Raw genomic sequence first — 15764 nt, forward strand, 5'->3', positions numbered from 1 at the left:
TGGCCAGTTTTAAAAGTACCTATGGTTCATGTCTCACAAATTTTAAGTCAAAAAACAGGAACTGAAGAACAATTATCATTTTAAATATTTCCTTTGGAAATGTTTCCTAATGTTCACACAACATAGGCATCTCTGACATTTCTAATTTCCAGTAACATGGGCACTTAGATTCATGAATCAAGAAAGAATAAGCCAGAGGGCCTACTGGGGGCTACTAATAAAAGCCCAAACATGGAACTCTAACTGCTCAAGGCGTAACTGGCTAATCGTAACGTTACATATTACGCATTCATGGTTCTTTTCTATATACACATCAGAAATGCAAGAGCGCACATTTCTAAGGAAACTTAAAGTAACTGACATGCCTCTCAAAATCAGAAAAGCTTTAAAAGGATTCCTATACCTAAATACTATCAACTGTGAAAATTATCTTAACGTTAAAATAGTCTTATGGGAATAATTTTTAAATTAAAATTTTCAGAAGACTAGTAACAGGAGAAAATAAATTGTCTAAATAGGTACAGTTCTTCCTATAAAGCTGATCAATACGGTACTCCACAAATTTACAGAATTTTAGATACAGAACGCTGTGTTGCAGAGTCTACACATTTATATTTTCCTGGTCTCTCTGAATCCTGAGGCAGATTTAGCCTTCTCCAGACAATAATTTTTCACACTGAAACCATATAGGAATACTAGTTTTTGTAATAGCATTACCTTTAAGTTCCACTACTTTAAGGTGGTAGGACACACCCTGGACACCAGGTCAATAAAGTGAGAAAGGTTTGAATTATCTGCACTTTCAGCTCTTCCGAGGAAAACTGGTCTATAAATTCAAATTGTTAAGTGTTTTGGGGGGCAATGGAAATAATTCTCAGGCGGAAAAACAAAACAAAAAAACACCCTAGTTTTTAAGATAGTTCCTCATGTCCAAAATAGGATATAGGATTTAAGATACTAAAATCCAACTATTCAAATTGATATAGAATTACAGTACTTTGGAGAAGTACAGAGTAATACTTTTAAAAAATACAGGTATATAAATTAATGAAACTGGTATTTAAAAGATTTAATACAAGGAGAAAAGATATTGTATAGTGGTACCAATTCTCAATACAAATTAGTAAGCATAGTTTATATAATTTCAAAAGTTATTCACATTATTGCTAGATACCACAGTTGTATGGAACAAGTTCTTGACACACATTAAAACTTGTATAATTTCACGTTTATAAAAACAAAAATTTACACATAGGCCATTCAGAAATTTAGAAAGTTTTAAAATGCATGGAGATATGTACAACAAAAGGAAAAAATATGTATGTTTGTATATGTTTAAAAGAAACAACTAATCTGATTCATACTTATATGTCACATTCTTAATGAAAAAAGTATACATAACTGGACTGAAAGCAAACTAGTGGATAAAAACAGTACTAGATCTCTCCTCCATTTCTTAGTAATAATCTGTTCTAAATATCAATGGGGTATTAAACACCAGCTTACTTTTAATTCAAGAACTTTTGCTTTCTTTCAAAAACCTTTCAGAAACATATATCCATTCTGCAATTATGTTAGATTGGGAGAAATATTTTCCTTAGAAATTTTTAAAAGGAGTATTTCCATACTTTTCTATATAAGATTTGATAAACAATAAAAAATAACACAAGTAAGGCCATTATTATCTTGATCAAAAATATACACAGATTGTAATGCTACTATATTTTGTGATCCTGAGCTCTAATAACCATTAGGTGCATGCATACCATTTGTTATTTGTCTATTCTAATAAAAATAATTTAATCCTGCCTTACTACCTCTGAAGACAGAAATACTTTCAAAAATTTGATAGGTCTTCATAATGTTACAGATATTTCTGCTGTAAACAGAGCGTTAGGAATTGTATGGGAAAGGATATATTAGGTTCCAAAAAGCTAGTAAAGAAAACTTACTATTTTAAAATAATAACTATTTTAAATTTTAAAAGGAAGAAAAAATAATACAAAGAGTGTGCTTGCTAGAATAGGTAAGTAGAGCCTTACAAAAGTGTTCTTCTATATTATGGCATTAATAAATAAAAGACTGTGTGTACCTTGGTGATAAAATAAAAAAGGCTGGCCACTTTTTATGCTAATTTCAAATGTATTTTTTCGATAATACAAAAAAGTAATCCTTGAAAATCAGAATACATAACAGAAAAGAGCACAATAACTTAAGTATTAAACATTTGTATGAAATAACTTGCAAAGTTTGACAAAAATGCACACTTAGAACATGCGGTTATTTAAAAAAAAACAAAAACAAAAACAAAAAAAAAAACAACAGAAAAAAACACCACACGATTCTGTAGAACCAATGTTATGTCACCACCAGGAGAGCACCAAGCAAGGCACCATTGGAAAGACAACATACTTGGAAAGTCTCTATAAATAAAGTAAATGCTAATCTGGTCGAAAAATCGGTGTCTTTGGTAAAAATTCTATGAGGATGACCTGCAGAAGGAGAAAAAAAAAAGTTTTAAAAAGATTTAAATAAATTTTTATCTTAAAAAAAATTTCAGTTCTATTCCATCACTTATAGCAATTTGACAGTGCCCCTGAAGGAGAATGCATGCAGGGATGAATGAGGAAGGGAGTCAGAGCTAGCGTTTCTTGAGAAATGACTACTTGCCAAGTGTCTCATACATTGTGGATCTATTTAACCCTAGCAACTTCTCCATGAGGCAAGTATTATAACCCTCATTTTACAGATCAAGACACTCATTATCCAAGTAATTATAACACCACAGCACTGTGGAGTCAGTACTTGAACAAAGGACTACCTTAACTCCAAAACTTTGCCCTTTCTACTGTACTTGTGGTTACAATCAACCCAATGTTTACTTCTTCCGCCTTCCTCCTTTTTATCTCACCCAATTCCATAGGTCTTTAGGTTCTAGATCTGCTCTCACTTTACCCTACCATGATACATAATCTCTTGATCTCTTTATCTCTTTAATTTTTTTAAAAAGCTCTTTTCGTCTTAAGTCAGCAATATTGAAGATTAAATTTGTTCCAAAGGACCTTTTACTATGAAACTAAAGGAAAACCAATAAAAACAAAATTCATTAACACAGAAAAACACAAGTTGACCAGAGCTAATTTTTATTCCAAACTTGAGTCGTCTTAAATGACAATCAATTCTTTCCCTTGTTCCAGACTCTGTATGAAACTGAAGCTAAACAAAATATTATTTGAAAACCTTCCAAGTTTGGTGAACTCCTCATTTTTCTTTCAGAAACTTGCCCTGATATAACCTCCAGGCTTGGACACTCTTCCACATTTAGGCAACTGGGCCAGAAACTTTCATTTTCACTCTTCAATTCTCCTGACTTTTGATCTGCCTCAATAAAGCAAGCTTTTCTACACACAACTCAAAAATATTCCTCTCCTACTTTAGTTATAATCCTGTACTAAGTCTTTGGCGGCACCCTCTGCCACTCTTCTGACCTGGTATTTGCTGACAAAATGTTCCCTAACTTCCTAACAGTTTTTTATTTGAGCTGGATTCCCCTGTTTCTCAGTTACCTCATATAATAAATAAAGGGATTCGAGTAGATGACAAAATTCATTGCAGCTCTAAAATCTGATGATTAAACTAACTGATTTGATGTTGAAACTACTCACGAGTCAACATTCAATAAACACTTCCATATTTCAAATTTGTCCTCATTAGATAGTTTTTATAAATTTCAGGTCTTAGGTGTTTGCATTACATTTTACAGTGTTTACTACCTAATGCAAAATAAAGGCTACCTTGACTATATTTGAATTATCATTAGTTTTTAAAGAATATATCCTACAACTTCTTTTCCTTCAGAAGGAAACTGGCCACTTGTCTTATTTCTTCTAAATCACACTATCTTACTGTATCTGAATAAAAGAAAAGTTGGTATCAAATTGGTATTTTTTCTAAATTGTCCCCAATATTCAAAGTATAATCAGGAGAATAATTTTCCTTTAACTAACAAATAAAATTTCTGTAAGTCAAAGACAAGATGAGGTCAAAGAGAGGTGTGGTAAAAAAGGCCCCAATTCATTAGAAAAATGGAGCACTCTTCTTCCTACTATTTTGCTATCTTAACTTCTGAAAATTTTATTTCTTAGGGAGTTTTTGAAATTATGTTATTCTCCCATGCAACTATCATAAATATACATACTCTGAGAAAATTTAGAAAAAATACATTTTTGTAGCAATTTTTATATATTTTTTCTTAAAAAAAATTTGTATTTTAAAGTAATCTTTATCTCCAAAGCAGGGCTCGAACCCAAAACCCCAGGATCAATATAGTCACATGCTCCATGGACTGAGCCAGCTAGGCACCCCTATATTTTTCCTTTTGACAACTCTTCTGGATACCTCCCATAATGGTACGTGAAATAATATGGCTTTAGGAAAAGTGTTTATCTAAAAATTCATAATAAATTAAACTATTTTACAAACAAAGTACAAAGTTCAGAATGTTTTGAAGGTTAAATTATTTTTAGTTAATAAAAGAACATCATAAAAATAAACATGAATATTTGAGTGCATTTTATGAATGAATAACATTCTTAAAATTCTATCTGGAAATAACGCACTGGAAATGACTTTCATGTTTTCCTTCCCAAAGTAAATTTAGAAATGTATTAGTATTTTGGTTCATAAATATAGCAAGTATCTTTTCCCAAAATCCTTTAAATCATCCCTCCCTGCAAAATATATAAACTCTATATATTTTATAAGAATGTATTTTATATATTCTTTCATCTATGATGAAAGCATAAGACTAGCATTTTCATAGGTCAATCTCAAAACAAGTTCTTTGAATATGCTTTTTAATAAAAAAAGTATCAAGTATCTTTCTCATCATCATAAATTAACATGTTTGATATAATAATGATAAAATCTACATTCTTTGATTCACTGAATAGAGCTGTTCTATGAAAAAAGACATTTTTAAGATGTCTTTTATGTTCAAGGCTAGAAATGGGATTTGACTGTATGATAATGAAAGAAAGGAAAAATGACTTTATGATAATTTTCAACTATTTAAGCACTGTTTTAATCAATGTCTTGGTCACACACGCTCTCACACACATGCACACACATACATATACTATCTATGTTGCCTATATTGTTTCAGAGAATAGACAAAATCTGCCAGAAATGTGCCTGGTTACTTCACAAAGACTATGACTTTCTTTTTCAACAAATAAGTCTTCCACGGATCTTTTAAATAAAGTAACCTTTCCATATTTAAAATAAAACACCCAAATTCAGGGGAGAATAAACAAAAATTCATGATTTTCTACAGTATTCTGAACTTTTCAAAAGGAGAAAAATTGTTCAAGTAAATCAAGGAGTCAGTAAAATTATATCCCATACTGAATAAACTCTAAAATTCATCGTACACATGTTGTGCCAATTAGGTCTCTTTTAAAGAATACAGAATGAGCAACATCTCATCTCCTGCTTTTAAGATAATTTTTACAAAACAATATTCTAATAACATTTCAAAAGATTCTTTAAAGGCCACTGAGGTATGGGCAGTTAAAATCTATAAAGGCTAAAGGTTTCTTAAGCTCCAACGGCTTGGCTGAAAGGTTTTCTTCCATACTTGGAAACTTGATTAGCATTATATAAAAAAGCCATATCTGACTTGCTGCGTAACCAAAGTTGTGGTTATTCTTTATATAGCATCTAAAATTTCACACTCCATCAACACATGTTCAGGCTATTTTATCTTGGCAATTAATTTATTATTTTTCAGAACACAGTGAAGCCTTGTTTTCAAGTCATTCATAACTTTATAAATCAGTCTTGCACATGAAACCATGCATCTGTGAACCGTAGAAAATCCCTGCGCTCAGGAGATTAAGCTCCTGACACCTTTGCTGATTAATAATCATGGAAAGAATAAGATCAGAAGCAAAATAAATGATCATTTAATAGAGAAACTCACAAAACAGCCCTTTAACTTACATATTCCATCATGTTATTCGTTTCACATTTCCTTTTGCTCAGTCTCCAGTGCAAGCACAGCTAGACAAGTAGGAGAGTAAAAGAAGAAAAATGAGCTCTATTTTATTGCAGCACACAGACTAACCCATTTGTCCACCTTTCATATTTTTAGTTCAACAAAAGCATCTGTTTCCATACTGTGCAATTCAGACCCCAACAGTACGAAGCTGCTCCCTGTGGTACTCACCTTGTGGTATAACCTATTGTTTTCCCATTCTAATAACTTCTCAATCGATCTTCGTGTCTGGAAGACAAATGAGAAAAAAGTTTACTCTTGACTGGTTTTAGAAAAACTTTGTTTTGCAGCTGTTTTTTGTGTGAAAGGGAGAGAGGTAGAAGACAGTGACTGAGTGAGTACATGGTGGTCTGTAACACTTTCAACATTTTTGTACTAAGTAGTACCCTGAACAGAAATGGTACTCCTATTATAATAAAGATATGGTTTTATTCTTCAACACTGTATCTTTTTTTAACTGTTTCAAATTTACTAGCCTCTGATATGAAACTATTAAAGTCTTTTAAAAAGCTAATATCAAAAATATAAATAAAAATAAGAATGAAAAAATAAAAAGTTAACATCATCTACCAAATGATATGGATTTTAATGCCCATTTCTTTCAAAAATATTTCTGTAGTACTTAGTGATAAAAGTTCCTTCACTCATATTTTAAAACAAGTTATTTAAATATTAGTTAACAAAATGCAAATGACTTCAGGGTAAAATCAAAAAGAAAACAATTAAACATTCACAAATTTTAAAAAATCCACTAGCTATCAAAACAAATTTGCGCATCACACCTAATACCCACATTTAAAAGTCTGTTTATTAATTATTCCACAGATAAAGATTTTCAGAGGCAAAATATATATAAACCACAAAAATGATACTAAAATCAAACGCCTAAGTCAATACTACTGTTAAAGGAATCAACTGAGAAATGTAAGTTCACTTGATTTCTGCAAGATCTACTGTGCAGCAGGAAACGTGTCTTGCCTGGAAGTATGAATAAAGGAGAGGATAATTCATGATGCCAGGTGTTAGGATGAGACTGACACAGCTGCAGGTGCAAAAGGGACAGTGTTGCCGCAAGAATCAACTGCAACTTGGCGCAGCTGCAGCTTCCTTGCAAGGGAAGGAGAAAAGCATCTAGTGCTATTAATGTGTACAACTAACGGAGTACTAACAGTCAAATATGAAAATCTGCATGTCAAGCAAGGATGAGAGAGGTAAAAAATTGTTAGGATCAAGCTGGTTTAGAATAGCTTAATGTTCCATAACAAATGGTTAATATTTCTTTAAAGTATCTACTGTTATCTAAGTTACCGTATTACCTTTTAGCATGTTGTACGTACAAAAGCTACACTAGCCACAGAGGTGCCAATTATAATTCATAACGACCAATGAATTACCCACTATTACCATTTTCCAAGCTTATGTCGTAAAAATCAGAAAATCACCTAACTCTGAGCAATAACACGCCAATGACTAATTTATTACATTACTTTTTCTGAACAGTTTTTTTTTTTTGGCAAGAATTTTAAGGGAGAAAAAGTGCCCTTGTTAACAATGATCAGCAGACCTCACTTGTTTCTTTGTAAAGATAGCCTTTTAGAGGCAGCTCTCCTTTTAAATGAAAATAGGGCAGCAGTTATGGTCACACTTTTTGTTAATTTAGTTGCCAGTCAGCCCCAAATCAAAAGAAAATAAGGCTGCAGAGTGTAATTAACATTCAGTTCAGTCGTTTTGTCCCTTGTCTAGCCCCCAAGCTTTGTTAAAATTGCCATCTGAATGCTGAAGGCTGTAGGGAAATCGATTTGATTCTAATCGCACCATGAAAAGAACATGATCTAACTGCTTTCAGCCCTCCGTAAATCTGTACTAGGTCTTTAGCACAATGCAACTTCCAATTTAAAAAGCACTGAATGTCTCGTCAATGACTTTGTGAAGAAAAAAGAACAAGGAGCAGACATAAAAATTCCAATAGTTGTTTAAGCATTAAAGTTCATTTGCATCACAGCGAACCTGAAAAGGGCTGACCTCTCAAACCGCCTCTCAGGTCTATGAAGTTGTAGCCTTGACAAGCTCACATTGACAGAGCTCATTGACTCTGAAAGGCTACTCTATCAATGGTGAAAAATGGCAATAGGTTCTACTCTGAGCAGGCATCTGCCTGCCCACCCGCTGCTAAACCAATGGCAAAACCGATTCAAAACCTGAATCCACCTTGTAATCTTCCTTTCTAGGACTTTTTAATAATAGATTAAGATTACTATACAATTTGAGGTTTTACTTTTACTGATGTTTAAAAAGCGGGGTGGAGGATGAAATAACTAGGGTGGGGAGAAAAAGCCATCCAAGTCCAAGGTTTTGTATCAATGTAAAAAAGTAAAAGCTTAACATTACATTCAGTAAATATTCATTACTCAAAGAAAAAAGTGTAGTTAACCATCATCATATTTCATCACAAATTTAAATCTAGGCTATATTATAATAAGAATGGATCTCATTAGGAATGGATCTCATGGTGTATAGGATACATACACAATCAATTTAGAACTGGAAGATAGTTACTTTAAATAACTTAAGTCAACTAGCAGTTTTTGGATAAAAGGTAATTACGAAGTATAAACCTAAAATTCCAAAATGTTTATGTAGGAATTTTGAATTTGCTCTTTGCCTCTAATTAGGAGTTTAATGATAGGGTTTGGTACAATAATTATATCTTACAATATTTAAGAACTCAAAACAAAACGAACCCTGATATGCAATATTCTGAATAAGCATCTAAATATAAAATATTTCTACATACTTGACAGTCTGGAGAAAAAGCTGTGAATTAGCAGCATCTAATCTTGCGATAAGACTTCTTTCCTGCTTGACAGGTGAAAAAAAAGCACTTGCACGTGCAGCTTAATTAATCATTGCACTTGACATCTCAATGATTTACAGTGAGGAGCAGGTGAGAACATACAAAACCAGAAAGGAACCCTTGATCTAAGTGGAACATTTCTAGGACACTAAGGTGACAAGTATATAGATTCTAGCAGTCATTTAAAAAAGGAAAGAGAAAGAAAAAGAGAAAGAAAGAAAGAAAGACTGTGCCACAAATTATTTGTTAGTAACAACAAAAGCTCAAATTAAATGGAAGAAAAAAAAGCTTTAACTACCAAGAATTTTTAATACTCTGCAATTATTTTAGCTAAAAAAAAAAAAAAACCCCAAATATATTTTTAAGTTTAAATACAATGCCAATTTAGCAAATACTGAAAAAAATATATGACACCTCAGCATTTATAAAAGCTATTTAAAAGCCCTTCAACATGAAAAGAAAGCATCTTATAATTGCAGTCATCTAGAAATAAGTGAAGAGTTTAGGTCCACAGGGTTGTAAGACAGCTTATCTCTAAAGAAATTTAAGATTCAACACTTCCAAACTCTATTAATTACTACTAGTCAAGCAAATCTAACCATACAAAAATCTGTTCTTGATTTTTAAAAGTTTGTATCAATCATCAAATTCAATATAAATTAAAGTAAACTAATATGCATCAGAAAAAAAATAGTACGTACAGGGCCTGTCAACACAAAATACCAGAAAATCATCTTTCAGTATTCTAGGCCAGTGGATTTCTAAAAATAAATCATCTTAATTTTCTTAAAAGAATTTGGTCCTTGTGAAAAGCACCAGACTGATAGTCATGGGAACTAAAAATCTTCTATTTAACTGAAAAGAACAGGGGAAAGGGCAGTGCAGGCTTCAGTGCTAGCTTCCCTACAGTGGGCCTTAATCCTTTTCAGTGTTCACACCCTGGGGGTGAGAGGACAGGTTAGTGGTTCTTTACCAATGAATCCTCAGACCCGCAGCATAAGATGATCAACAAGAAATCTAATTTTATCATGGATTCTTAATTAAAAGGACCAAGACCACCAACTCACACCATGCAAGCAAAACAAGTTTTTAAGAGAATAATGTCATGCCATTAACCTGTCTGGAAGGGGACAGCCCCAAGAACTGGACTCCCACCTATCTTCCTTATCACAGAGCTCACTTTTTTTTCCCCCACACATTTCTTCATTTCAACACCTTGCTAATTACATTCTTCTCACATGTGAAGTAACTATAATATAGCCATTTGGCAATGTTAAAGTAAAAAATAACGGAGATTCAAAAACATTTCAATTTCTAAATAAACTTACTTAATACATAGACTGCTAAGTACCTAATAGTAATAGAAGGATAGAAACTTTGGCTTCTATTTCTATTGCCTTTGATTCCTTTTAATTTTTTGATAGAATTGTGGAAATAAGTGAAAACAGGAAAACCATAATGGATGTAAAATGGCCTGGATAATTCACAAAATGGCTAATTAAATAATGATTAATTAAAAATTTACATTAGATATACCACATTATCAACTTCCAAAGAGGCATCTAAAGTACACTTACAATAGTAAAATACCTATAAAGCACCTAGAAAAAGTTAAGTTAGCACAACTAAAAATTAGGGTTTCTTGAAAATTCAAATTTGACTTATTATGAAGCATTTTTGCCATTTTTTTCTAAATAATATTACTTTCTAAGGAATAAATTACTATTCCTTTTAAGCAAATTACATGCCATTAGATATATAAGTATTTCAGGGCAGCAAGGACTCATTTAGAAAACCCTGAGTGTATTATTCCTGTTACCACTATTACTTAATAGTATATTCACTACCAATGATTCACTTATCACAATCAATTTTTTCAAAAAGTGGTTTTCTAGAAGTTTAAAAACTAAAATCAATGGAAATCTCATGAATTTTAAAGTACTTCAAAGCCAAAGGAAAAAATGTTAAATGTGGAAGCTGTAACAAAAATTTCTCTGAATTTTTCCCAAGGAAACAGCCTTCTTATCAGTCTTGAAAACATAAAGATGCTAAAATATGTTAACAAGATGTATAAATAGAATATCTCACTAATAACTATAGAAGTTCAGCTATTTAAACTTAAAATACCTAACTCAATAAACTCAAACTTTATTTGAATGAGATTTATTCACAATATCACAATGTCAAAGAGCAATTTCAAATGCTCAATTTCTTCTTTAAAACATTTTAATTTTAAACTCCTAAATTTATAATACATTAAGCTTTAACTAGAACAATGCTTCAAATATATGCATAATCTCATTTTCTAAAGTATTTTAAGTATTTTCAAGTAAGAATTATACTTTCTTTTGACATCTGTACAAATTGAAATTGCTAAAATAAGTGATACAACAATGTTTCTAGTCACAAGTCATTAGAAGGAAACCATATGACATTTTAAATGAATTATTTTAACAAGAGAAAATTACTTGAGTCACCTGTTTCTTCTGGATTAAAGTAAGTCTTACACTGCAGTGATGTGCAGAAAATTAAATGGCACACCTCGGTATTGTGACACATGAAAAATCTGGATTCAGCAAAAAGACAAACTAGAATATGATCAGATTCCTCAAAAGGATGTTTAAACAAATTCCCTTCCTGTACTTAAAGGCTCCTTTTAAAAATTGTATGTGAACATTAACTTTTAAATAACCTAGATAAACTAAAACATCCACCAAAATATCATCAGAACAACACTTTTAGTACTATTTGTAAGAAGTAGTATTTTGAGATGAAGATAAGCTAGGCAACTACAGAAACTTGTGTACCAAAACTGTAACTACGGTATGCTTAAATTCAATTTCATCAAGAGTTTATGACGTAGGCTAGTGGTTCTTACCTTTTTTAGGTTACTCTACTTGGTGAATGATGAAAAAGTTATATACACATAAATACATAAAATGTTGCACATGATATTAAGGGAGTTATCCACTACCTCTGATATTTCAGTAAATACGGGTAACATCTCAAAAAACGAAAACTGCATTCATTGTGGGTCCACTATACTCAAATAAATGTTTTTAAAAGCTAAAAATGAATTTTAACTGACATCAGAAGATTAGAAAAACTGTTCATAAAACAAGTGAATTTCACTAAGCTAATATAATCCAAGTATTACTATCAGGGATTTTTAAAAACTATGTAATTACACAAGAATGAAACACTGGTTAGGACCAACAGGTGAGAGGAAAAGTCACTTGCTAAGTGATTATAATGGACAACTAGAGAAACAAAAAGGGACAAAGAATAGTATCTACTGATCTTCACATCCAACTAGGTGTCTTCCCTTTGTTACCATATGTAATATTCACAAAGCATCCATAAGGCATCTTGATTTACCTTCATTTTACATATGAAAACTACAGCTTAAAGGGGTTAAGAAACTTAAAGCTACACTAGAAAGAGGCCAGGATATGAAACCAGGATTATATGGCCTTCAATATAATGCTCTTTTCATTATACACCAAAGCTATGAATTTGTAAAGAATCTGTAGCTTGTCAAATAACACATCTATGACATACAAAAAGTATCTAAACCACTAATGAGGCTATTGGCCTTGATCATCCAACTTACTCTAAAACTAAATTCTTTCCACCTCTAAAATTCTGCGATTCTAAGGTCTGAAAAATACCCATTCAATTACTCTATTCCTCAGTCTCGATGAGATTCATCCAAAATGTGGTTTATTTTTTATACCTTGCCTCATGCAATAAAACACGGCCTGAGGTATATTTCTATTTTATACATTAAGTACACAGCCTTACAGAATTTAAGTGGTTTGCCCAAGGTTATACATACCATTCAGGGGAATGACAGGATTCAAGCTCAGATCTCCAAACTTTAAGGCCAATGTTTTTTGTTTGTTTGTTTTTAGATTTTATTTGTTTATCAGAGAGAGAGAGAGAGAGAGAGAGAGAGAGAGAGCGTGCACACCAGCAGGGGGAGGGGCAGTCAGAGGGAGAAGCAGGCTCCCCACTAAGCAAGGAGCCTGATGCAGGACTCCAGGATCATGACCTGAACAACAGACAGATGCTTAACCAACTGAACCACCCAAGGATCCCTAAAGTCAATGTTCTTTCCACTTTGGATGAGTATTTCTACTTGCATCTGAATTTTTTAAAATTTCAAATAAAATGCAGAAATAAGATAAAAACAATCGTCTAATTCTTTTCTTTCAATCATGCAAAGAACAACATCATTCCTTACACCAAGTAAAAGTAGCTGGAGACTTCTACACTCTACTGCCAATAGAAATGAATAAACTGAAGAAGAAAAAAAAAGCACCATTGTTTTTAAAACAACAGAAAATTCTGAAAACAACACGAAATACATGAAATAAAATCCAGAGACGAAAAGAGCCATTCTTAAATCATTTGATGATTACTGGCCATTTTCTCTGTTTGTTGATTCTTGGGGTGGGCTGATGATCCGACTTGGCAACAACCAGTGGGACTCAACAGGGGGAAAGGGAAATCAACAAAGCTTCTGCAGGTTGTGCATGCTGGCTCAATGGATTGGAAATCAGATGTGCCCTAAAATGCAAAGCCAGTTCTCCCTAGAAACATTACTGAGTTCTTGGCAGAATGGAAGGGTCAGGGACCAAGCCAGAAAGACAGAAAAATTACGCACAGTCTCCCAGGGCTTAGGACACAAACATTCTGCTGGACGGAGAAGGATCTGCAGTAATCCAACATTTGATTGGTCTCTCCCTCAAGATATGTGAACCTGCAGGAGACTAAACACTAAAAAGCCAAACTCAAAATATCCTAAGGGTACAACTTTTAGGAGAAAAAGGAAGAGAAAAAGGGGAGAAGACCTGCCAAACCTCCATCGAAAGTCTAAGAAGGGAAAATCCAAAGGTGAACTGATTTCTACTAAACTTGCAACCCGTGCCAACCCAGCTCAGTCCCTGATTAGAACGAAGTGATCACTCTCCTCACCCTACCTGCCGATGAGAAAAGAGGAAACCCTTGACTGTGGAAAATTTCATCTGGAGCTTCTCATTTTGTGTATGATATCTAGCATAAAGTAAGAAATTATAAGAGGCAGGAAAATGTGAAGAATAATCAAAAAGAAAAACACCACAGTTTAAACAGACCCGTGAATAATCCAGGTATTGGTGTTAGCTGACAGAACTTTAAGTATGGTTAATATGTTCGATGAAGTAAAAGGAAAAGATGGACGAATATGTGTGAAAGGGTTTCAAAGAGAACTGGACTCTCTAAAAACATCAAATGGACATTCTAAAATTAAAAAGTACAATGTCTGAAATTAAGAATTCACTGGATGGTTAAGAGCAGACTGGACAGTGAAGAAGGCAGGCAAAGCAAATTTTTTTTACAAACCACACCAATACTATGTTCGAAATACTCAAAGAGGATGCCTGGGGGGTTCAGTCGTTGGGTGTCTGCCTTCAGCTTGGGTCATGATTCCAGGGTTCTGGGATTGAGCCCATATCTGGGATTCGCCATATCTGGCGAATTGAGGCTCTACGTAAACAAAGATGTGACGATCTGCAGCGCCACGAGTGTTACCGGGAAGTGGCCAGACTCCTTCGGGAAAACAGAAGGACCGAAACAGAAGTATTAGACGCGATGATGGGGGAGGAAGCTAGAAAGTGGGAGGAAGCTAAAGAAAAAGACTTTAATTTGAAATCAGAAAAGAAAGCTTCGGCTCTCGCAGATGCATCCAGAAAGTGCTTTCTACAGAAAGAGACAAATGATGCTTTAGAACATGCCGGACATGCGTACAGGAAAGGTGAGTGTCTGTGAGTGCCTTTCTCTTCGTGCTGTCACAGACCCGTCACTCAGTGTGCTCTGCTGTTACAAGTAAATCCCCAAGGCGTCCGTCATTCACATCAATGCTCAGCTAAAAGGTGACCACTGGTCACCCTTTCATTGGTTGCTGGGACTTGTTTTTTGTTTGTTTGTTTGTATGTTTGTTTTTAAAAACTCCGATCAAGAAAACTCTCACCCACGCTGTGTAGTTCTGTTTTATTCCCTGGTTCCATGGTCCTGGTTAACCTCCTTAATCTATGAGAATATGATTTGCTCCCAAAGCGCTTCTAGTTTCTTTTGGTAAAAATGTGTGCTTCGCTAACAGCTGGTCCTCAAAACAACAGCATAGCAAAGTAGCGCAAGCAGAGTCACTGTAACTGTCAGGTTTTGGTGCCGGACTTGCAGTGGCATCAACTGTGAAAACCTAAATTACTTAGAATTCTTTAATCAAATGCAGTTACAATGAATTTTTATTTTACTACATTTTGCATCATTCCAGTCTTTTTTTTTTTTTTACTGTATATGGATTAACCTTTTTTTAGTAACAGTCTTACTGATAAATAATTCACATGCCATGTGATTTTATGGTATTAAGTTGCCATATGTAAAAATACATATATATTCACGGAGTTGTGCAACCATCACTGTAATCAATTCTAGAACGGTTTTAGTGCCCAGAAGAAACCCTCTATGCATTTGCAGTCACTCCCCATTTCCCCTCCCCGCCCCCCAGCCCCTGGTCACCTCGGATCAACGTCCTGTCACTATAGATTTGTCAGTTCAGGAAACGTCGTATAAATGGAATCACATCCTCTGGTCAAAAAAAAAAAAAAAAAAAAAAAAAAAAAGCGGGAAGCCCGCTTCTCCCTCTCCCTGCCACTCCCGCTGCTTGTGTTCCCTCTCTGGCTGTCAAATCAATAAAGTCTTAAAAAATGACTGAGTGAATAAATGAATGAATGAATGAATATTCAAAGAGAACTGAATATCAGCCAGCTTTTGGCAAAAAAACATTTTCTAAGTTGTCTAATATCTTTC

General features: G+C 33.6%; 1 protein-coding gene across 2 annotated transcripts in view; it reads right to left on the minus strand.

Moving 5' to 3' along the window:
- Positions 1-2009: 2009 nt before the first annotated feature.
- CHIC2 (cysteine rich hydrophobic domain 2) overlaps positions 2010-15764 on the minus strand; it is a 58351-nt gene continuing 44596 nt past the window's right edge. For both annotated transcript variants that reach the window (XM_047719322.1, XM_047719323.1), the window contains exons 4-6: positions 6230-6286; positions 6004-6063; positions 2010-2492 (exon numbers count right to left, since the gene is read on the minus strand). In XM_047719322.1, coding sequence (XP_047575278.1) covers positions 2442-2492; positions 6004-6063; positions 6230-6286 — 168 coding nt within the window. In that variant the 3' untranslated portion in view covers positions 2010-2441. The remainder of the gene's footprint in view (positions 2493-6003; positions 6064-6229; positions 6287-15764) is intronic.

Source organism: Lutra lutra, chromosome 2 (genome assembly GCF_902655055.1).
Source record: "Lutra lutra chromosome 2, mLutLut1.2, whole genome shotgun sequence".
Classification (NCBI taxonomy): domain Eukaryota; kingdom Metazoa; phylum Chordata; class Mammalia; order Carnivora; family Mustelidae; genus Lutra; species Lutra lutra.